Here is a 25,892-nt window from a genome sequence, read left to right on the forward strand (position 1 = left end):
CTTGTGAAATACAAGTGAATGAACGTCTTGTTTGTTTAATCTGTACAAAAACCCAAGTATAAAAATGACAAATTGCTGTTTAAAGGGAAGTTACGTGCCAGACGATTTCTTGGCCCTGACCGATAACTTCCTGGAGTTCTGTTGCCAGGATGGCTCATTGCTGATATAATGTTTTAATTAGTGAGCTCTATGCCACGTTTGTGTCATATCAGAAGTATTGAAATAACGAGCTTTGGATGTGTAAACAGCATTCCTGTCAACATCCAAGTTGTAATTATGATTGGGAATTTATCTGATCTGACACTTCCAAACACGTACGGTTACGGATACCTTACATAGGAATGAGGTGTGACTACACAGTGTTTTCAGATCAGTCCAAATCAATATAACTTTAATTATCCATTAGGAACCTTAATTGTGTAAATCATCAGTGCATATATAGCACATAAGGGAACACATGACAAACATAATTTGACAACACACAGTGCAGTTTATTAGGTACACCTGTTCAACTGCTCGTTAACACAAATAACTTATCAGCCAATCACATGGCAACAACTCACTGTGTCATCACTCTGGTATTGTAGTGTCCTAGGCAACAGTAACTCAAATAACCACTCGTGACAACCAAGGTATGCAGAAGACCATCTCTGAACCAACAACATGTTGAACCTTGAAGCAGATGGGCTACAGCAGCATTTTTAGCCCTGTGGTGGCGATTTGGGTTTTGCCTCCAGCTAACAAACTCACGTCATTGTGACGTCGACCCTGAAAGATACAGTTGATCTTATCTAACTCTCTGTCAGAAGGCACTCAAGTGTAGTTCCCAAAATGTTAAATATTTGCTTTAAGAGTCATGATTTACATCATTCATTCACAACACTGCTTTGCATGAATGTAACTGCAAAAAATACAAACACAAGAACAAACACATTACATCCACTTCTGCTGTTTTACATCAACAAAACTTACACAGTTTCACATTCACAAAATGTTTGTTTCCTTCGCCAACTAATTTAAATCTCTCATCTCTCAGACCCCATCCTTTCTTTCCCTTTCTGTCTCTTTGTCACTCTCTCTCTCTCATTGTCCACGGTTAATTCTTTCTGTCTTCTCCAAACAAACCAAGATAATCATCCAAAAGCTGGATGCTCCATTAAATTCATAATACAGCTTTACATGCAGATATCGATGATGCGCTGAATGCAAATCACACCAAAAGGACTTCATTCTTCTCTCTGTCTGCATAATGCCGGCAAGACAGAACTTAATTTCTATTAATCCTAATAGTCACAGCATGAGATAAGATGAAATTTTAATGATCCTAAATTGGGCAAACGGAGAAAAATGGGTCACTGCAACAGCAAGAATTGACACAGTACAGCAAATAAAATGGAATATAAATATGAACTGATGTGATGGGAGTTAGATAAACATTTTGAACTGACAATTTTTCACACAGCCTCTGAAGTTACAATTTACTCTGGTCCACTTTAGACCAGAGTGAAATGTCTTGAGAAATACTGGACAGATTGCCGGTGGGGCTGCCAACAAATAATCTAAATTTGAATATATGTTAGATTTGTAAAAATCACCTAAAACGAAAATTAATATTTGATTGTGGAGGAGAAAGCTGCAGTACAACAGCTGCTGGACTTTATGAGACATAGTTTAATGAAGTTATTGAACTCCAGAGTACCACAGGTGTTTCTCCTAAGCATGCAAACAAGCAAAGAGCAAACAGGGTCCCACACTACAACAATGAACTAAGCGCGCCCCCTTGGGGACCAAATAAAACACTAATACATTACATAAGAAATACAACATGTACTATAAAGCCATGCATATGACACAGCTTACAACAGCTTCATTTAAAGGTGATATAAACCACATTCAGAACATATCTATGATGCAGAGTCTGAGCCAGGTTGCACGTGGCTCTCAAGACTGAGGTGGCTAAGCAGGCTAGCAGCTAACGATGCTAACAGTGTGAACTGCGTTGTCAATGGCAGCAGTGCTGATAGAGAAAATGGTGTAAAGCTGTGGGGAAACTGGACGACGGGCGCAACACTTCCATGAAAACACCAGGTTTATGTTAAAATAAATAAAGGCCTGCCTACACAAGCAAATATGTTTATTATGATCCATTTTAATAGCCAAATATGGTTCCACCCTATGTGTTTTTAACAAATGAATATTCAATGTCATTTTGGAACAATTTTTACAGCCCTAATCCCCCGCGGACGAAAACAAATAACTTAACTTTTCACCTTGCATCATAATCAGGTCAAAATGTGTGTTTTCCAAGATTTTGGTAAATGATCAAATGCCATTGACTATATATAATGATGGACACTTTGTCCCCACTTCCTTCTACTGTGCAAAAATTAAGCTAAAATATTTCAGGTACAGCAGCTGCCATGGTGGGCTGATGTCATTTGGAGCCAAACTCTGTGCAGTAGCATCTCCACAGTATCAATTTCCTGCCATCAAACCAATCTCAAGTGACGCTGACATTGATTGCTGGCAATCATTTGACACCCACAGTCATGACCTACTTTTTTTTAGCATCAAGTAATTAATTGAAACCAAACTTGAACATCCATCAGCATTGGGGGGGGGGGGGGGGGGGTGTTCAACGACAGATCGCATTGCTGATTTATCGCGTCACGTGATATGGATATTGTAACATGGACCCAGAATAGACTCCACAAATATAAAGTTTGGTGTAGCCATAGCAATGCCGTTTATAAACAACAAGCCTGTCAATACAAGCAAGTGCTAGTGGATAGTAGTGATGCCGAGTCTTTGAACCGGCTCTATGAAGTGAACGAGTGAGCGGCTGCACTGTCTTTCTCACTCACAAACTAGTCTCTCTCAACTTGTTCCAGATCAAATAATCTGAAATTAATGGATAGAGTAAATTACAGCAAAAAACAAAGAAATTAGGAACTGGCTCGTTCACTCTAAAGAGCCGGTTCACTCATTCACGTCAAAGAGCCCGTTCAAAGAATCGGCTTGTTAGCGAACGTCACATCAATACCAGAATGTGAAAAAGCAATGTACTCAGGGTACCTTTCACGTCGTATCTGGATGTGGAAAGTCCATTACCAAAGGTTGATATTTGACGAGGTCAGAGTGAGAATGTTTTGGGAGGGTGGTGGGGTTAATACTGCAGCCAGCCACCAGGGGGCAATCAAGATGTTTTGCCTTCACTTTTGTTGTCCATCTTTATTATAAATGCCTGCAAAACAAATTTCCTTTAGCCTTAGTTGTTTGCAATTAGTGCTAATTGACAAATGTTAGGATGCTAAAATGCTAACGTGCTAAGCTAAGTGTGCTAAAGCATGTTAGAATTGTCACTGTGAGTGTGTTAGCATCCTGCTGCTTAAAGCCCTGCTGTGCCTCAGTACAGTCAGGCAGAGCTACCAACAGCTGACTCTCATTCCACTGTGTTTTTGCTTTTCATCCTTTCGTTAGCTTGATCTTAAATAGATTTTCCCATGGGTTTTATCCTCAGTGATTACTACATTCTCAGTAACATCACATCATTGTCATGGCAATATCTCCAGTCAAAGAGAATTTATCGTCATGATTTTTGCTGACAAAATTAACAATGAAACATAATGTATGCAAATACCACAGGGATTATCCTTAATCACGAGGAAGTCCGTGTTTTTAACATTTAATCAACTTCAGAATAATCTTTCTGCTGACTAATTTTGTCATGCAAAGTCCTGACTGCTCGAGCTCTGACTGATAGCACACACACACACACACACATTCCTGTACAGGCATTAAAGTGAGGACCGGAAAAGTTCCCATTGAAAGTGAGGACCACCCTTTCTGCTATACTTAGAGACAAACTGATCTTACATTTCAACACTAGGTGGCCCCCTAACTCCAGTTTCCACCTCAGATTTTTAAAACATACAAAGGAAAAATACCTTGCGAAAAAGTTTTGTACCATCTTAGTGAGGACTTTTTCATGGGGGCGCTGTTGGGCCCATTTCTGGTCAGACCATTTCTGTTTATAGCTTGTAGGCCTTTTTTGCTCCCTTTTGTATTTTACTGTTGACAAATACTGTAATAATATATGTTAATAAAACTACACTCAATGCTTACTGGTGACTGAACATCACAGCAACACATTTTCTCTTAGAAAGTCTTTTAATTATTTGAAAAACAAATAACATCATCCCTGTATAAAGATAAAGATACTAAAGTGAGGCCATCAGAGCCCTTAGGTGAGGTCAGAGTCCTCAGGTGAGGTCATCAGAGCCCTCAGGTGAGGTCAAAGTTCACAGGTTTGGTCATCAGAATCCTCGAGTCAGGTCAGAGACCACAGGTGAGGTCATCAGAGCCCTCAGGTGAGGTCAAAGTCCACAGGTGAGGTCATCAGAGCCCTCAGGTGAGGTCAAAGTTCACAGGTTTGGTCATCAGAGTCCTCGAGTCAGGTCAGAGCCCTCAGGTGAGGTCAAAGTTCACAGGTTTGGTCATCAGAGTCCTTGAGTCAGGTCAGAGTCCACAGGTGAGGTCATCAGAGCCCTCTGGTGAGGTCAAAGTCCACAGGTGAGGTCATCAGAGCCCTTAGGTGAGGTCAGAGTCCTCAGGTGAGGTCATCAGAGCCCTCAGGTGACGTCGAAGTCCACAGGTTTGGTCATCAGAGTCCTCGAGTCAGGTCAGAGTCCACAGGTGAGGTCATCAGAGCCCTCTGGTGAGGTCAAAGTCCACAGGTGAGGTCATCAGAGCCCTCAAGTGAGGTCAAAGTCCACAGGTGAGGTCATCAGAGCCCTCAGGTGACGTCAAAGTCCACAGGTTTGGTCATCAGAGTCCTCGAGTCAGGTCAGAGTCCACAGGTTAAGTCATCAGGTCCTCAGGTGAGGTCATCAAAGTCATTGGGTGATGTCAAATTCCTCAGGTGAGGTCAGAGTCCTCAGGTCAGGTCATCAGAGGCCTCAGCTTTCTCTCAGGTCAGAGAAACAACAAATACTGAAGCTTCACAAGCTTAGTAAAACATGCCAAATAAGTAGGAATCAAACTTCTCTGTAAACATTAAGTGCAAACACTATGTAAAATAAAGCTGCTGAAACTCTGACTCAACAAATTATGAGGCTTCAGCAGCTTAGTAAAACATTCCACATAAATGGGAATCAAACTTCTCTGTGAACATTTAGTGCAAATACAATATAAAATAAAATTGCTGAAACTGAGTGAAGAATACTGAAGCTTCAAACATAAATGAAACTGAAGTGAATAGATCAGCAGAGATGCACCAATTGCAACCTGACCTGCTAATTCTGATTTTGAGCCGATTCTGATTTTCTTTTTATCCTTTATAAAAACTCTAATTTACAGCATTCTTAATCTCTCTTTGTTTCTCTACTTTTGAATAAATTCTCATGCTCATGACAGAGCATTGACTATTACAAGGGCCTATTTCCCCCATAATGCATCAATGTGCAGGACCTTTACTCACTCAAGCTCATAAAATATAAAATACAGATTCTGGTCAGAGCCCCTTTTGCACAAACTTCCATTTTAAAATTAGTTCTTGTAAATCACACTTTACCTAACATTTTGCACGCTGTTTCACTCAAAATGAAATGTTTAAAGTTAATTTTTGTTCCCGCCTGATATGCGTTGAAATAATGTAAACTGGTACCTAAGTCTCGTATGTCAGATCCACAGTAAAAAAGTTGCCGTCTCCAATTCAGATGGAACCTCAATGTTGTTATTTGCATTCACAGCTCTTGCCTACAATCTTACCTTCCTCAACAAAAACTGGTGTAATAGGTCACGGCATAACATGTTGTCAGCTTGAGTAACATCCATGTTTTTGCTCTGTTATGGGTGCATCATGGAGCTGCAGTTAAACGCACACACTTTATACACAGATGCAGCAGAGAGAAGAGATAGAAGGTGAAGAAATTGAAACTGCAAATGATGAAAAATGCAGTTAAGACACTGAGCTAAAAATTAAATGAGTGCACATAAAGTAGGAAAACCAACAAAAATAAACAAACAAATACTATTTAATTTCTGTTGTTCAGTTTGGGCTAGCGGTCCTGTTTGAGGAGGGCTGCATGTGTGTCTGACCGCAATGGAATCGGATAAATGATACACTGCTCAGTACCTCTCCGGTGATCCCAGGTAAAGCCTAAAATTGTCTGAATGTGGTTGCTGGCTGATCAATTGGTGCATCTCTATAGATCCGCTCTATGGATTGCAATGGTGCATCCCTAACCTTTAGTACTTCAGTTTTCTCGCAGATCTGCGATTTAAAGTTACAATTTTGTTGCACACATAGTTTTTGACGCTTTTCCATGACCTTTCACTCAGGGCCTTCTCAGCTTGTATAGCCCGCAGACAGTCCCTCTTCCAAGGAACTCTTTGCTCTGCCAAAAAGTTTCCCAGGTGCTTTTCCACTGCCATCCTTTCTGCTTCACTCCATGGTCTCCTCACTGTAGCTTGGAGTGGCTCTACAAATGACAGAAGAAGACAACATAGATTTTGTAATGTTCAATAAATAAACTACTATACAGATTTACTAACATGGCTCATGCACAGTTAGCAAACAGTCATGGAGAGAGGGAGTAGAGAGGAAAAAAAAATGTTGTCCGGCTGCAACTTTTTTTTTTTAATAGAAGTTGTATTAAAGCCCGTTTTGATATGAGAGGGAGGTAGCATAGGCCGCAGTGCCTCAAACTGCTTTTGTGAGTGTGAGAGGGAGAGACAGCGCATGCAGGCACAGCAGGGTGTGGGGGGTGAAGGTGGGGGTCTTGACTGACTGGGAGTAAGGATGTTATGCTGAGTGACAGCACAATATTATTATTTTTATTATTAATATTAATATTAAAGATATTAAGAATACAGCCTACTTTTCTCCTCAGACCTACAATGGTTTCATACAGTCCCTCTCTAGAATCCAACTAATGGAAATCTGTCTTAACATAGAAGTTTGCCCCAGTAGTAAGAATTTACCTTTCCCTTTCACCATCCGTTTTTCTGTTTTCTTTGTCTTCTGTGTCACCAGGTTCTTTCCTGAGCTGTGATCTGCAGCAATAACAAACATTAGCACCTGTTCATGAAACCTTAACTCTAATGAATTTTAAAAACCCAGGGCCAACATTAAAACCTGACAATCAAGACCTCATTGTTCATGGCTTAATATTTCATTTCAAAAGTCAGAATTGTAAGATTTAGTGTTCTTGAACATTGCAAAAGTTCTGATGCTGGCATGCATCACCAAGGATTAATTAAGACACTAAAAATGTACTGTGATGATATTTCAACTTCTCATGAGGCTGATTCACTTTGTTTCACTAACTACTGTACTACTTGTCCTTTTCTTTTGTCAATCATCTAATCCTAAAATAACTCCATATCATAATCTAGGCACTGAATGATATGAAAATTGAATGCCACCATGACCCTGTCCAACATAATCGTGGTACATGCATTCGCAAATAAAGGGTCAATAAATGATGATAGCCTCATCTCCCTGTAGTTTTTTAGTTTGTAATCTGCAGTATTCCCACACATGAGATTTTACTTGTTTTTGAAGGGTTACAATGTGGAACCTGAGCCTTCAGCCATGGTGATAGGCTTAGACAATTCAAAATAAATCAGGAAACATCTACAGAACTGTACATCAGAGAGCTAGCAGCTTTATAGTCATTCATGTGAGAATATTTAAGATTATCTAGATTCACGACTATACCATAATAAAAAATTCAACACAATAAAATTTAATTTTTTTTGTGATCTGGGATTTTTTTTAAATTATCAATCTTTGTCTCCCAGAGTGTATAACTACCAGTCATGTAGTCTTACTCTTTTGCCAAATTTTCTATTGTGCCTCCTAGCCGCAGTATTTCAGTCATGTTAACTGTATAGGCTTTTATGACTTTAAACTCTGCTAGCTTTTCAGACTCACTGCCTATCTACTGCCAATCTGATTTCTGTATGTAGACAGATCAATCTCTGGTTTTACTACACTGACACTGTTTGTCAAGTCTGTTTGTAGGTTCTGATCAAAACACGCCACACTGTAAGCTTTATGAAATAAAAACTGAAAAATCGTAAAATGATGAGCAGTACTGTAATAAATCATTAGAAATATGTACTGTTGCATTAGGGTTTACACCAGAGCTTTACACCAGCCTCTTATTACCACTGAGTAGCCAAACACGCCTGCTGTTACTACAGTAAATGCAGAGCTCTGTTTAAAATCAGGGAGGGGCAGTATATACAATATGTCATTATCATGATATGAGACTGTACACAGTCTGATATTTTGGATATTGTCATTAGAGGTTGACCAATAGTGGATTTTCAATGGCCAATATAATAACGAAAGTTTGGAGCTGGAAAAAGCAGTTGACCAATTCATTAGCTGATAAAACCATCAAATGAATAAAAGCTTTTTACTGAGTGGAGCATAGCTTCCTTATACAATTATAGCTGATGTATGGTGGAAAACATGAATGAAAAACTGTTTTATCTATTCTAATATTTGCCTTAACCACACATTACTGATGATTACTGATCAAACATCTAATTGTGTTAATTTTTTGGACAAGTAGTCATCCCTACAATATTGCTACAGTGTCGATATTGAGGTATTTGGTTTAAAAGACATCATGATTTTTGATTCAGTTGCCCAGATCACATTTATAAAGAGCTTTTGAGGGGAAATATCGATATATAGCGTGATATATATATATAACATGTATCATGATATGGTAAATGGTATATGATATATATGTAGCGTGTATCATGATGTGCCAAAAAAAACCCCACCTTGATATAACTTTAAGGCCGTACCATCCAGCTCTAGCTTAAAAATTCAAAGTATTTGTTGACTTCTGTGCATGTTTAATGAAATGATGCAGAAATGCATAATTTGACTATCCTAGGTCCAAACCACTTTCAGTTGACACTGGAATGCACACTGTCTGACATTGTATTTAACACACTTTCTGACTTCTAGCTATAAACTCCAGAGAAAGCAAACTTCCTTTTCAGCACTGGACCGTGGGGTGTGTGGTTTCACTCAAACACAGCTGGTATTATCTGAAGTAGGTTGGTAAAACGATTGACAACACTAAGACTACATGACTCAACGGCTAAGTTTACTTCCTGTGCTTGGCGTTCTGCCGCTCCATCTGTGCCCAGAGTTAACTCTACCAGAGGAAATGTGGCGTCACAAATAAATGTGTGGGAAGCCCTGAACCTGAAAACAAGCATAACAGGTCCAGGTTGTAATAATTTCCGTAGTTGTTTACATTGAAGCTTTCTAAAAAAAAATGCCTGATGTAGCATCTTATAAATTGTGAGGTTCCAGTGTGTAAATTAGCCCTTTTTGCAACCAATAAATCATCCAGACCGTTGTATTGGCTGTTTGTAGCTTGGTATCTCCATCAGCCAATAAGTGACAAGTAATGCAGTTCAGAGATGCCAAAATGTTTTCAACAAAACAGTACATTACATTAATTTGTCCACCAGTGAGCACTAACAAGTTTGTTATCAACAGAAAAATGTCTCACTTACTGTGAATAATGGTCACAGTTCTTTAACAAAACAAATTAAAGGGGTCCTTATCCGTTCAAGTCATAAAATCAATTACTGAGTGCTTTCAGAAAGACTCATCGGCATAGTCTTGAGTTATTTACCTCCATCTGTTTTTAAATCTTTGTTGCATTCCAGCCAGGACTAGATACATCTTAAAGAGTCAGAATTTTAGTTTGACAACACTTGAAGACACACTGAATTGTACAGGAATGTAAAAAACGACAGAAAAAGACAGCTTGCTCTCCTGCTACACAGTAAAAGACTTACAGTAGGAAAAATAAGATACAGGCCACCAGCTAGACTATAAAAGTCACTACCACAGGCGCTTCAGACATACCAGCCCAAACACAGACCTAATGAAAATACTCCAGTCTGTTTCGAATTCCAGAACATGTAGATCCTTGTCCTTCTGGCAAATATAAAAAATTCAACTTGCCATAAATCCACAAGGTGATGATATTACTTTCTTGCCCATTCCCTGATTCTCTCTCTCTTTCCTCTGTAGGCGATAGACGCTGACCTCAGCTCCAACCTCACATATCGAATCAGAACTGAAGGCTCGGACCAGGAGATCGTTCGGCTGTTCCACATCGACCCGGTGACTGGAGAGCTGTCGGTTCTTAAAGTTCTGGACTACGAGGCTCTGGCTGACTCAGCAGCTACATACACATTCACAGTAGAGGCCACGGACTCAGAGGGAACCATGCCTCCTGGACTCGCCTCTGTTACTGTTAGAATTATGGTGAGTGTGTGGGTGTGTGTTTATTCTGACATTCAGGGGCCACACCAGTGGTTTTATGCATTCATTAGCACATTTACTACATTTGCACAAAAGCTATGGAGCATTCATGTCTTGTCTGGAGCTCTGACAACCAGAATTTTAGACTTAAATCTATCCCGCTTAAACTTCCTTGTCTTTTTCAATTTGACAAATCTAGAACAAATTCTAAAATCCATTACACCACACAGGGACTTCAGTTTTGGTTAATTTTGCTTTTGATAGTCGAACACCCAGTAACCCGTAACTAACCAGTTAATTTTAAGGAGGAAAAAAACACAAAATGATGTGAACTACAATCAGCCTTTGACTCAGTGAGCTTTAGCACATCATTTCAAAGCAGTGATTGTTATCCATGTATAGAGCTAGCTAGTTGTGCCGCTTATTTGCAATTACCGCTGGTAACGCTCTTAAAGTGGCAGGATGACATTGATGTGGGAACATGGCAGCCACCCTCTGGTTTCCTTCCAGGTATCCCTTGTGAGTAAGCAGCTTTATTTTGAGACGCAAAACTCCTTTAGCATTGTTAGCTATGTTAGCAAGACTATTCGTGGTGACACTGCCAATGGTGCTAACAGAGCTAACAGTGATAACATACAAAGGTGGTTGTGTCTCAAAACTGAGCTGCTTCCTTACCAGTGCGACCTGGTGGGGGACTGGAGGGTGGCCACAATGATCCCACAGCAACACTGCTGGGTCAGGACGGTGGTTATTAGCGAAAATCGCCAAATTAGCTAGCTAGCTCCCACCAGAGCCAGGTGGTAGAAGTAGTAAAATACCCTAAAGACCGACATGCGTAACCAGTCAAAAATATTCTCTGTGCTTAACCGACAGTTGACATCCCTAATCCATACAATATTCTTCTGTGGTGTCCTCACTTACTTATTTTTCAATTTTATTTTCACTTTTGAAAAGCATTCATTTCACATTCATCATTTTTACATAGTATTAGTGTTACTGGGGAACTGCCCATTGGTTCAACATCCCATTGTTCCGACCATATTAAACTCATTGTTCAAAGACTGTTCCGAAATCATCATGATGCCCTGTGGTTAAGGTCTGGTTAGGTTTAGGCACAAAAACCACTTGGTTAGGGTTAGGAAAAGATCATGGTGTGGGTTAAAATGAAAAAGAAAGTGACAAACACATAAGCCATGAGCCTGCTCCGCCTCAAGCCGTTCAGCACCGCGGACAGTCGGACTAAAGGGATGTCGAACCAATGGGCTGTCGAACCAATGACATGGACCCGTGTTACTGCAAGTAAATCCACGTAGCATTGTACGTTTACGTTTACGTTACGGTACGTTTGAAAACTAACTATTATAAAGCCTGGTTCCTCCAGAGGTTTTCTTTTATAACATTAGCTTCAATTATTTATAATCAAATGTTGGAAACTTAGATGCTTAGATGCTACAAAGGGTTGAAGGGGAGAAAAAAAATGAATCAAGAGCGAGCTATTAGATGCTATTATTAGATCAAGTCCGCCACAGTCTGACACTTTAAGCTTTAATGTAATCTGTCCACTTGGTCCAAATGTGGAACAAAACTCCTGCTCGGACTCTGAGGGAAAATGACAACCTTTCCATAATATATATTTCATGTATTATTTCTGTCCATTCATCAGTGGTGAGTGGCTCTTATTTTAGCCACTGCCTTGTGACAGCTTTATTTTTGCTGCCAGAAGCATTGTACCAGTTTTTTATTATTGATACTCCACCCTTTAAATGAGATGTCACCAGTGTATACAGTATAATGTCTAAAAGGAATGTCAACTCTAAATACATTATTGGTGTCCTCACTTTCAATCTTTCTGCTGTTTTCTCGCCCAATTTACTAGGGGTGGGACCCATGATATAATATTATCATGATCAGGGCTGCCCCTGACCAAAATGGGGCCCTAAGCGAAATTTTATTTGGAGGCCCCCATCCCAAATGTATCATAGATACAAAATGACCGTACAACAACTTGCCATTTAACTTGACAACCTTTATTGGCAATAACAAATGTACTGTAAATACAGTAGTTTGGCTGTATGAGTCAAATAAAATAAAAAAAATAAAATAGATAAATAAATAAATATTAAATAAAAATAACTTCAAACTGAAATAAATAAATAAACAAATCTGAGTCACAAATAGCCATCAATTACTCATCAAAAGAAAGTAACTTCCACCACCTCAAACCTCCACCCTTGATTAAACACTGAAAATAAAATAAAAGAGGGAGACAGGTTTTCCCTATTTAATCTTATTTTGTTATATTTCTCCCTCTCCCCTTTCTGGAGGCGTCAGATCTCCTTCAGCCCTCCGCCTCTCCCACTTTAATTAAACACTGAAAACAGAAATAAAATACAGAGACATTCTTTTCTATTTTCATCTTATTTAGCTATATAGCTCCCTCTCCCCTCTCTGGGAGCATCTGACCTCCCGGCCCCGCACGTACCCCCGAGGCTTGGGTCCCCCCCTCTGTGGAGCCCGCCCTCCCTCCCAACCCCGCACATACTCCTGAGGCTCTTTTGGACGACATGTCGACAACTCTTCACCTGCTGCAGCTCTGCGAGTGCCTGCCAGTGCACCCCTCTTATTGTTCAGATGTCGAGTGCTGTCAATCATTGCAGCGACGCATGGGCGGTCAGGTCTCTTCTCTCCTTCCTCGAGCTGATTTTACGCACGCCTCACGGTAGCGCACGTGCACATCCATTGCGCATATGTGCAAATGCGTCCCCTCGCGCAAAATGTGGCCCCCCATGGAAGATGAGGCCCTACGCACAGTGCATGTTCTGCGTTTAGGGAGGGGCGGCCCTGATCATGATACTTAGGCCACGATACGATTTTATGGCAATATGCTGAGTATTGCGATACAAAATATTGTGATATATTGCGATTTATTACCTTTTTTTTCCAACTGCAAATTATTTTCCCAAAGAAAAACTTTGTCAACATCAGTTTAACCTCATAAGACAAAGTTTTCAGTCTGTTCATCTGACTTTAATCATTTTTATTGCAGCAAAATGTGATGCTAACTGAATGGCACAACCATGTTAGAAATGTTGACTGCTACAACCACAATGCCCCATTCTTGCGCTGCATTTTGCAGGAGCTCTGCAGTGTTTGCTCCGGTGTGTCTTTCATGTACCACTCTAGTTCGGAGAACGTGATACAGAAGTCTCCAGTCCTCTGTGAGATAATGTGCCATTATAGTCACATATGAATCCACTGACCTTGAAGTAATGCCACCCTCCCTGCTGTACTTAAATTCCTCAGCTTTATGCTTCATTTCGCTGTAGAGCTTTGTTACGGCATCAGTGATAAAAAGGTTGGAACTAAGTCACATACAGAGTGTTTGTAGCATGTAACAAAAGCTTTTGCTTTCAACAATCCTGTATGGACACAGATCTCTGCACATGAAGTAGGTGATGGATTGTGTTATTTTCTTTGCTCTCTCAGAGTTGGATGGTAGTTTTGTCAAGCTAGGTGTGTGCAGTGTTGGTTGATTTTTTGGTGGAGCAGGTTTAGTGTTAGCTTGGCCGTCAGCCAACACTATCTCTGGATGGTCGAGTATGAGATGAGCACTTACGTTCTTAGTATTTTAGTCTCATATGACACTGCTTGCAAATCACATGCGCCATATTTTCAAGACCTTTCCTTTCGATGTTAAAAAATCCAAAATAAGTCCAGACGTTTGACTGAAATACCGATGCCGCATTTCTGATTTCTCTCTACGCTGCCTTTGTCTTGGTTTTGATGAACTTCCTGCCAAATGCCGCTGACTGAGACCTCTGCTGACCTCACCAGGACAAACAAAACAGCACCATCTAGTGGACCGAAAAAGCTATTGATTTTATTATTCTAGTACCAAAAGTTGTGTTAAAATGTGTATTTGCAAAAATTAGGGATGTATATAATAAAAGGTTGATACTTGGCATCCCTGTATTGTTACAGTATCGCTAAGCAAAATATAAAAATTTTTCCCCCAACCCAACTGTTTACACCTGTTTAGACCCACAGGTTTTCCATCCTGTGACCACCCCTTTTCTTCTGCTCACTGATAAATGGATGTTTTTCCTAATTCCAAGAACAAAACAGATCAACTCATACATTAACATTAGCATTAGATTATGGGTTCAAGGGTTGTGTTATCTGGGTTAGGTGTTGCTCCTGTAAACAGCTGTTGCTTTTTCTCCCTTGTGGAGGCCAGATGTTCCCAAACCTATGAAAAATGAGTCTGCGGTTATGGGTAATTTTGGGGACTGCAGAGAGAAAGTGAAAATGAGAATTAAGTTAAAATTAAGAATCAGACTGAAAGCAAAAGCAATATGCTCATAAAGTCACATTGCACGTTGTTTGCATTAAAAATGTGTAAAATTCTACACACTTACAGAACACAAAAGCAGCTTGCTATACTGTATGTTTACAATCCTAATGTCTTTCTGTGTGTGTTTATCTCTCTCTGCAGGACATGAATGACTTTTCTCCGGTATTCAGCCAGTCAGTGTACCGAGGCCTGGTTGCCCCTAATGCTGTCAAGGGAACCATTGTAACCACGGTGATGGCCAATGACTCTGACCCTGCGGTGAGCATTTCCAGCTGCTGCTGTTCAATCAAACTGTTTTTCACAGTCTGTTCCTCAAATTATGTATGGGAATGATGCAAGATAATGACGCTTGTCTCCAGCGTATGTGCGTGTGTTTTGAATGTGTTTGCACTTCTTCCTCCAGTGGAGCCGTTTTTTAACCCCAGTCTAGCACTTAGCAATACCTCAATTGGGCTTTTAACTCGAAACATCTTTGTAATATAGGCTGGTTTATTCTGCCTGCTGTAAAATGAAGGTTAGCTCACTTTAGAGTTCCATTGTGAGCCATTAGATAGTCTGGTGCAGTTAACTCCAGGTTTAAAAGGTTGTAAAATGCTCATAGCGGGGTCTAAGTGCAGTGTGAATATGGTTTGTGTGGATTTGCTGAGTCACACAGCCTTTTGTTTAGATGCTAATCTGAAATGCAGCGGCTGTGTGTGAAAAATAGCTCTCATCTTTGTCGGAAACAGGAAACAACCAACTGGTAAATTTGCACTTTTACAGTGTAGTAAATCACCAAGTCAATATTTATTAAAAAAAAAAAAAAAGACCAGAAACACAGAGTACATTTACTTTGCTTATTTACTCTGCTCAAGAAGTCCCACATATCAGTGTGAAATCTTCTACTCTGGCAATGTTACCCCCATAAGCCTTTAAAAAGCCCCATGTTCCTTTGACTAATGTGCTCGTTGTCTTCCTACATCAGCTGAATTGATTCAGACTTGAGGTCTAAGCATCAAGTTAGACTCTCCTGGGTCAAAAAGTAACATCATGCTGTCAAGGCTGTGTGCTTATAAGGCTCCCGGTGCTCAAACAAGGTACTAAATAGCACCTTAACAGCCTTGGATATATATATTATATTTAGATGTCAATGTCACTTATACCCTTCAGACCTACAATTTACCTCTGAAGTACAGATCTTTATAAGAATTCGCCACAGTGAAGTTTTGCTGAATCACTACACTACGAGATGGTTTTTAATGAAAGCTCACAGTGGAACAGACACCTCTAAAAGTACTGCCAGTGGTAGAAGAAGTATTCAAACAGCAACCACAATGGTTCCTATATCCTTGCCTACAGATTCTACATACATATACAAATATCTGTGTATAGAGATTATTGATACGGCATATACACTGCTCAGAAAAAGTAAGGTAACGCTTAATCTTCACAGTATAACACCAAGGCAGTTAAGCTTCAGGGAAATCAGTGTGTCCATTTAGGAAGCACAAGTGATTGTGAATCACTTTAATCTGCTCTGGTGCAAATGAAAGTGACAACAGGTGCAATGAAGAGGCATGAAGACAATCCCCAAAAAGGAATGGTTTTGCATGTGGGGGCCACAGACAGTTGCTCTTTCCTTATCCTTCCTGACCGATTCTTCTCCAGTTTGGTGTTCTGGTAGCATGAGGCGGTACCTGTCGCCCAATAAGGTTGTACAGGTAGTCTAGCTCCTCCAGGATGGCACATCCATAAGTGCCATCACAAGAAGGTTCGCTGTGTCTCCCAGCGCAGTCTCAAGAGCATGGAGGAGATACCAGGAGACCGGCCGTTACACAAGGAGAGCTGGACAGTGCTGTAGAAGGGCATCAACCCAGCAGTAGGACAGGTATCTGCTCCTTTGTGTAATTAGGAACAGGAGGAGCACTGCCAGAGCCCTACAAAATGACCTCCAGCAGACTACTGATGTGCATGTTTCTGACCAAACTGTCAGAGACAGACTCCATGAGGGTGGCATGAGGGCTCAACATCCTAGAGTGTGACCTGTGCTCACAGCCCAGCACTGTATATCTCGACTGGCATTCACCAGAGAACACCAAATTTGGCAGGTCCGCCATTAGCGCCCTGTTCTCTTCACAGGTGGGAGCAGGTTCACACTGAGCTTATGTGACAGATGTGAAAGAGTCTGGAGACACCATGGTGAACGTTATGCTGCCTGTAACATCATCCAGCATGACCAGTTTGGCTATTGGTCAGTGATGGTCTTGGGAGGCATATCCTTGGAGGCATAGACCTCCATGTCATAGACAATGGTAGATTGTCAGACCTTATGCTGGTGCAGTGGGCCCTGGGTTCCTCCTGGTGCTGTGGGGTCTGGGTTCCTCCTGGTGCAGGACAATGCCTGGCATTATGTGGCCAGAGTGTGTAGGCAGTTCCTGGATGATGAAGGCATCGATGCCATTGATTGGCCCTCTCGTTCCTCTGACCTAAATCCAATTGAGCACCTATGGGAAGTTACGTATCGGTGCATCCAACACCACCAAGTGCCACCATCACTGTCCATGAGCTCAGTGATACCCTGATCCAGGTCTGGGAGGAGATCCCCCAGGACACCATCCGCCAACTTATCAGTAGGCCCAGACATTGTCGGTGAGTGCATACAGGCATGAAGGGGCCAGACTCACTACTGAGTCACATTATGAGATGCTGTGATGCAATTCATGCAAGTTGGATCAGCCTGTGATTTCAATTTTGTACTTTGATTTTCGGTGTGATTTTGAAGTGTTCCCTTAATTTTTTTTGTGCAGAGTAGTATCTTAATCATTGTCGAACATATCAGGTTCATAGCCTTAAAGCAATAAAGCAATCAAAGTCTTAATGACTAAGATAAGTGGAAATTTCCTCCTGTCTCCAAAGAAAAAAGAGGGAAATAGACAGTACAGTTTTAATGGCAGCAAGTGACCAGTCCAAGTTGTCCCAAAGACAATCAGATACACTGTCAAGATGTTAGATGATAGCCAGAAAACTATAAGCTGGTTATCTGTAATATTATAAAGTATAAAATAATATAATTGTATGTGTTTCCTGACATTTTGAGTCAAATTAGTTACACCAACTGGCATTATCAATACTCAAGAGGTCAGTTCATGATCATTAGAGTTCCTAAACTTGAACCTCATACTGTATATCCCAAGTGGTGACGTGTGTCTTAACTGCTTCATATATACTTGGACTGGGACACACTCTCTGACATTTAGGCCCAAACTAATGGCTTTGGATTTTAAATACTGAACAGTCATTACCACACTGTGCTTTTAATTTGATGCTACTCTGCAAGAAGTCTGTAAGAGTGGTAGTACTCCAGACAGCATGCAATAGATATTTCACCCGAATACCACATTCATCTAAATCTGTCATCTTAAGTGTACTTGTTCTCTTCACAGGGTACCCCAGCAGGTTTAGTGCGCTACAAAGTCAACCAGGAGGCTTATCCATACTCTGCAAGTATATTTGATGTGGAGGAACAGACGGGGAATGTGGTAACCAGAGTAAACCTCAACGAGGAGCCCAACCTCAAGTTCAGTGTAAGTATGCACACACACAGTTTAACTTCCAGGTCACCAGTAATTCATAAAGTATACGCTGTTGTATGCCTGTGGTTGGGAGCCCCACAGAGGGTCATATGATGAATCTAAGGTAGTAAATAAGAAAAAATAAGACTATTTTTTCGACACAAGGTGCTTATTTTTGTGATTTTCTCATCTTCGATTTTTCAGCCATGCTAGTGTCAGGGTTCTAGGGACGACAATATCTGTCTTTTGACATTAAACAGTCTGAGAAAGGAAAATCAGAAGGGGGTGGGGGGTCCTTAAGGGACAGCAGATTGCACTTAATCACCTTCTTTGTGGTGCGAATGATTCCCTGCAGTCAGCTCTTGGCTCTTGAGCTTGGCAGTGGCAGCAGCGTACCAGATGGTGATTGAGGATGGACTCCATAATGACAGTGTAGGAGTGCATCATGATTGTCTTTGGCGGGTTGAACTTCTTCAGCTGCCACAAGTAGTGTCTCCTCTGTTGTGCTTTTTTGATGAGAGAGCTGATGTTCAGCTCCCACTTGAGGTCACTCGAGTAAGAAAAAAATTACTCTTTTATTGAACTGCTGACAACTCAGACATGAACTACAAGTAGACATTGGTTTATATTACAGAAACACAGAAAAGGTTGGTAACCCTTGTTGTATGAAGCACTCTGTAAAAGGAGGCTGAGTTACCTGAACCTGGATACCTATTGCAGTTTTTTAATTTTTCTTTTTTGTACCACAAATGCAACAACATGATATTTCTATTTTACACTTGCATTCTAAGCGTTATAAAGCATGTACATCTGTGGCACAATGGGATTTTACCAGGTAGAACATACTCCTCGATCAACAACCTTCGTCATGTTCCTGGACTAACGTTGGTCCAGGAACATCAACCAATCACAGCCCTCTGACACTGTCAGTCTGCTACTCCTGTGCTTCTTTCAAAATTCCTTTGTGCCTCATCAGAGCTAAGGTAGTTTTCCAAATTGAAGTTAGTACAATTAAACAAAATCCTCAGTAACACTAAACAAAAACCTTATAAGCTGCTGCAGGGTTATAGAGTTAGCTTGCTAAGTAGGTTGGCTATGCTAACAAGTAATACGCTAAAATATTGTTTGTTAACATTAAGAGTAAGGACAAAAGCATTTTGCCATTGCAAGGACCTGCAAAGGTCTTTTAATAGCTTATTCAAAACTATTTTTTGGGCAAGATTGCAGTGCTCATATTGATCCAAGACCATCACTGCCATGTTGACCCTGGGTTGTCTGTTTGTTGATCCAGAAACATTGTTATCATCTTTATCCTGGATAATTAATTAATTTTGATCCAGAACTATCATCATTACCATGTTGGTAGCTTACTTTTTAGCATAGCCTACCTAGTTAGCAAGCTAACTTGCTAATACTCTAGCCTGTTGGCAAGCTTACTTGTTAGCGTAGCATACCTACTTAGCAAGCTGAGGCAGAATTTATACTTCTGCGTTGAATTGACGCCATACCTATGGCATAGGCTCTGCATCGACATAGAGCCTATGCCGTAGCCTGATGTGCACCTCCCCAGAAATGTGGGACTCAGACCTCCTGTTTATTTTTGTAAGCTTTATTTACTTAAATTTCACAGATAAGGAACAATAAATGGTGAAAACAATGAAGCCTCCACAAAACAGCATTTTAAGTCTTATGTGTGATTTATCCTGGCTTCATATGAGCAGAGGAAATCTCTGCTCGTCATCAGGCTAATTTATACAATGTAAAATGCTTTAGGCTTGTGCTAATAACGTTAGCATGTTTGGAAAACGTTAAGTATAAGACAGTTGTTTTGTCGGTGAATCTTGTGAGTTGTAATGGAGCTGAATTTTATAATGTTACCTTTGTTAAATGTTGCTGTTGTCCCTGGTTTCATATGAGAAGAGGAAAAGTTCTATAGCTGCTAGGCTAATTTACACAATGTAAAATGCCATAGGCTTGTGCTAATAACGTTAGAATGTTGTATTTGTGGGATGTGTCCAGATAGAGACAAGCGCTTTGTCTGTAAAGTTAAGTGAAGCTGATTTGTGTACTTGTGTTTGAAATAGTCGCTATTAAGCCATGTTTAATGTGTGTTTTGGGTGTGTTTTGAATCATCTAATCTTTACTAACTTAACTAACATTGTACAGTGACACAGACACACCACCACACAGGTATAAATGCTCACAACGGTGTAGGCAACATGCATAGGCTACAGCGTAATCTGCTGCACAAGTATAAATCCTGCTTTACACACTAATATTCTAGTCTACTGGCAAGTTTAATAGTTAGCATAGCCTACCTAGTTAGCAAGCTAACTCGCTAACCCTGCAGCAGCTTGCAAGGTTTTTTATGTAGCGTTTCTGAGGATTTTGTTTAATTGTACTAACTTTAATTTGGAAAACTCTCTGAGGTCTGAAGAAGCACAAAGGAATTTTGAAAGAAGCACAAGCACACTGATGATGTCACAGGGCTGTGATTGGTTGATTGCAATGTTGGTCCAGGAACGTAATGTGGGATATTGATCCAGGAGCATGTCCTACTTGGCAAAATCACATCGTGCCACATCTGTGATTGAGTCAAACAGCAGTACAAGATTCTCCCACTAGAAAGATACTAACTTCCATCAAACAGTAATATAGACAATGTTTTAATTAAAGCCATGCTTTAGTGAGTCTACTGTATATCACAATGTAAATACAGTATGCAGCATCACTTAATGTAATTCCTAATCAATCGAATTGATCTATTCAAACTGTAAACACTGGCACAGGAGCTGTAGTCCAAAAGAGAAAATCTTTACTGGAGAGGATTTATCTGATGCTTCCCTGTTTTGCTTTAGTTTTTGGATTTTTGCATTTAGTGGGTGGAGGATTGGGTCAACATCACATGAACTGAGTCATTAAAAATTAATTTGATCATCACTCTCAGACTTGCTTACTTGTAGCATTTGTGTACATAAAGGTGTCTTTGCACCGAGCACTCCTATAAATCCCCATCCACTGTACAAAGTATACCGCAGTAGTTTATTAGTTTAAAAATTGCCTTTTCCCAGCTGCACTCCTCGATGGGGCTTTGGGCCATGCTAATTTCATCTTTTCATTGGGCTTTAATTAACACAACAAGGATTCAGCGTCCTCTGAAGATGTTACTCAGGGGACTAATTCTACCTCATTTGCTCCTAATAACTCAACAAAATGAATCAGTCCAACACTGTGTACAATTTTAGGATTATAACTGAGATAAACACTGTCTAAGGTATAATTTTTACAAGGACAGATACACAGTCAGACAATCTCATTGTTATGTAGCAAATGTCTATCTAATTTGCTTTTATCGCACAGTAATGACATCACAGCTTTATGTATTTTCAAAAAAACATTTTTGGAGCAGTTTGGCAGTGTGCAAGGCTAGAAACTGGTTTGTAACTAAGAGGCAACCCATTAGAAACACCACCAACAAAGGACCAATGGCTAACAAGTGTGGAATAAATCTTTTTAATGGAGAAACTGACACACATACTGAGACTACAAGAAGCACAACTAGAAAGAAAATGAGAGAAATGGACTCTATACAAGACTCAAAAAGACAACACTGGACTGGAATAATAATCAGTAGATACACTAATCATTAAGGCTGTAAAATGTGTTTACTCAAGTAGTTGTTTTGTTAGCTCTTATTATTTTTCAGTTTTTTTATTATTTTATTATGCTGTTGTAACAGAAATGTCAATGTCACAAAAATTGTTTTGATCATAAAGATTTAAGTGGAGAAAAAGGGCAACCCATTCAAATCTCCAGTGACGTTGAAAAAAAGTCACTTTGCTATTGAGCAAGACCCGTAAAGGAACTTTGTGTATCAATTACTAACCCCATGTCACGGTGAATTTGTGAAGAGAACATTTGTTTGTCGCATGCCTCCATGGTGAGCGAAGAATCCAAAACCTGAGAAAAGGTTTGTGGACTGATATCCAAGGTTGGCTGGGGCCACTCAACGTATGTCTTGAACTTACACTTTTAAACATTTTATTGGGTGCCCTAGATGAAAACTGTCCTCAGATAATAAATTATTCTGTTGGGTAAAATATTTATATTCAAAGCTCAATCAAGAACAAATTTGAATTTAAGTTTCCTGAAAAAAAAACAGTGCAAAGTCAGTTTCTCATGAAAAAAAAATATTGCTACAAATCATCAAGTGGAACTATATTGAATTATAATTACACTCTACCTGTTTTTTTTGTACTAGTACTATTAACTTAATCAACTGAATTACTGATGTGATTCTTTTATTAACTTTGTTCTGTGTAAGTCTATTTATTTTTCTTTTTTTGTGAAACCATACTGTCATGTCATGTCAGCTGTGCCACATGAATCATTATTTGCCTGTGATTAATTAAAAAAAGAAAAACAGAAACATTTCGATAGATTGAAGTAAATGGGAGCCGCCATTAACAACAGCAAAACTCTATCAAAACATGCTCTTACAAACTCCTACACAACTTGTTCAGTATAATCCAAGCCTTGTTTACCCAGTCATATGCTCAGTATTTTGCAAACACATACCAACCTTTCTACTTTAAACACCTCATCTATACTTGCCGAAAATATCTTTTTTGTACAGTTTTTTAAATTGATTTATATTTGTGCTTTGTTCTCATCACGCAGCCCATTCCACAAGTCCATCCCACACACTGAAATACACAGTCTCTTCATAGTTTTACAAACACATTTTTTTAAAAATTAAATTCTCCTCTTAAATTATAACCAGAAGTGAATTATTTCTTGCTTTAAACATGATTATTTTAGTTTCAAATTTGACCAGATCTAAACATTTCAATGCATGTGACTTTAAAAACAGTAAATTTGTGCATTCCCTGCACCCCAAATTGTGTACTGTCCAGGTTGTGCTCTTTTGAGTGATGTGTAATGGTAGTAAGTTGCTTTTGTAAGCGTATGACGTCATGCATGGACAAGCAGCACACCTGGCAAGTGTTTTGCACTTGAGTTTGAACTCAATTCATGCGTTTTATTAAATTTACTGCATACTAGCTCATTCATTGGCCAGAAAATGACAGGCTCAGGTAAGTGACAATAGAACTCATGGCCAATAAACTTGCTGGGAGGTGGGATTTCGAGCAGACTTCAAATGAATGCACATGCCCAGACGTGCTACTTGTATGTGGAAGTGTTTAATTAGTAAGGTTTCAACAAAAATACATGTGCTTGGGAAGTACTGAGCGTATGACTGGATAAATTAGACTTGGATTATACTGCACGAGTTGTGTGAGAGTTTGTAAACTGATTTTGTTAAACAGTTTTGCTGTTTTTAAATGTGGGCCCCCATTCACTTTAATCCACAAAGAATTTTTTCAGTTGTTGGAATCTTAGCTCACACTTTAGGCATGCAAGAAATACAAAGTTTTCTTCGCAAATTTAACATAACACAGGGTGAGCAATGGATTTACAAATCCTCATTTTGCAGGTGAAGTATTCCTTTAAGTACCACATATTCCAGCAAACAATGTAAGTTTCCAGCAGTTAAAGAGTAATCAATGCATTTAATAGAGTCTGAGTTAGTGCGTGAATATAATGAAGGGCAATGCAGTATCTGTAACAATTTCCAGGCTAAATAAGATGGAGGAAAGACAATTTTTCAGTGTCTTGATATTTAGGTTTTGCCCTCATTAGGAATCCTCTGGGTCTGGTTAACAGTGGTTACCCCCCAATTAAACCAAGAAGAAAGGCAAAGCAGGAAAAAATAAGCACACCAGTGGGATACGCACTTATCCTGTTCTCCAATTCCCATGCAAATAATGTGCTTTTAGGATGCGGGCAACAAAAATGTAGACATTCATTTTGGTTTATTATCAGCCTGTCATGCATTAGCTGCCTCAATTTATTTGGCTGTCTCTGCCGTCAGCAGACTGTAAAAAGCTGTGAATTGATATCTCGACAATGTTAGCGTGCAGAGCAGTGGCAGCGGTAGACAGCCATGTTGCAAACAAGCACATGAATATTTACTGAGTGTTGTGACTCTGTCTTTACCTGTGTGTGTGTGTTTGATTTACAGCTGGTGGTGGTGGCCTACGATGATGGCGAGCCAGTAAAGGAGAATACAACTCTTGTAGAGATCACAGTCCTGCAGCCCTCTGTCATTCCCGTGTTCACTCAGGAAGAATACAGGTACGCACAACCACACACTCACGCACAAACTCACACACACACACTCACGCACTCACACACAGTACATGCTATTTTTCTGAAGTTCTAATCCTCAGAATTTCAGTTCTGGTTGATGTGGCAACACCTGCTGTAACTGGTGATAACATTAAGAACATCACAGTAATACAGGTACCAGAGGCCTGTTCGAAATGACACATTTATGGATCCCTTGGGCAAAGAAAATGCAGTTTGTGCAGCTCCTCTGTCAGAAATACAACAGAAGAATATGAGCAACTTGTAAATCTAAAAACATGATGTCTTCTTCACACATTGCTATCACAATACTTTCACCATCACAAATGCGTTTACTTTTAAAATGCCCAGGACTGACAATTCTGGCTCTACTGTCTTCTGAATTTTGTCCAGTATGTGCATGTGTCTTTTCCTTTTGAAGCTCTTGCACATGTGCCTGCCATTTGAATCCAATGCAGAAATGGAGGACTCTGCCACTGACAATGTGAATTACTTCATAGAGATAACTAATAATGAAAATACATTTAATATCTGTAGGACAAAATTGTGGTTGCCATTAGTATGATGAAAACCATAATAATTATGAATCTAAAGCAGAATTGTTGCCATCCATGTGAGTGAGAGAGATGCCCATTGTTCACATAATCAATGTTTAATCGCCAAATTCACATTTAATCTCAATTACAACATGTTTTAGATGAGTGGTTCCCAACTGGTTCAGCCATGGGGTCCAGATTTCTTCAAGGTCTACACAGTCTAATACATTCAGCGTAACACTTGTGTTTGGCCATGTCATCGAACTGCAGTAGTTTGCCGTCTCTGACACATGGCTGTACGTTAGTAGCTCACTCCACTGCAGGAGACTGCACTTCAAAAACACAGCTCTGTGCTGGAATTTCACCGTACTTAAAAGAACTGTGTTTTGTCACAAACTTGACAAATTGCGAGTCACTTGCGATCCATTCAGAATGGACCCGTGACCCACTTTTGGATCACGACCCAGTCGGGAACCACTGCTTTAGAATATGATTGATCTTGCTCACATGTACAGCATCTACTTGTATATTTGCTATTTGTGCACCCATGTAGTGTTGAAATGAAGTTGGAGTTTCTTACTTTGATTCAGTATCTTTAAAAACATAAAATTTCAATACCATTTTTGATAATGTGAAAAATTGGCATTCAGGGAATGAAATTTTTATTTTTAATTTAATCATCTAATTTTTTAAAAAAAAATTTCTAAATTGTATTTTTTAATTTTTTTAATTAGTATTTTTTTAATTGTTTATTTAAAAAAATATATTTCAATTTAAAATTCTATTTTTATTCTCAATGTAGTATATATATTTAAAATGTAAATCTTTTATTAAAAGGTAAATATAACAAGATAAGATAATAAAACGTGACAACAATAATGTTTCTTTTCTTGTTTAGTAGCAGAGAACAGCAGAATCACTGCAGT

At 39.6% G+C, this 25,892-nt stretch overlaps 1 protein-coding gene across 1 annotated transcript in view; it reads left to right on the forward strand.

Moving 5' to 3' along the window:
* Window positions 1–25,892, forward strand: part of LOC125881273 (protocadherin-15-like) — a 363,072-nt gene that overhangs the window by 211,674 nt on the left and 125,506 nt on the right. Inside the window, exons 21-24 of the mRNA XM_049564361.1 lie at window positions 10,082–10,318; window positions 14,811–14,927; window positions 18,092–18,232; window positions 24,306–24,418. Of these exons, the coding sequence (XP_049420318.1) occupies window positions 10,082–10,318; window positions 14,811–14,927; window positions 18,092–18,232; window positions 24,306–24,418 (608 nt within the window). The remainder of the gene's footprint in view (window positions 1–10,081; window positions 10,319–14,810; window positions 14,928–18,091; window positions 18,233–24,305; window positions 24,419–25,892) is intronic.

The sequence above is a fragment of the Epinephelus fuscoguttatus genome, linkage group LG20 (assembly GCF_011397635.1).
Source record: "Epinephelus fuscoguttatus linkage group LG20, E.fuscoguttatus.final_Chr_v1".
Classification (NCBI taxonomy): Eukaryota; Metazoa; Chordata; class Actinopteri; order Perciformes; family Serranidae; genus Epinephelus; species Epinephelus fuscoguttatus.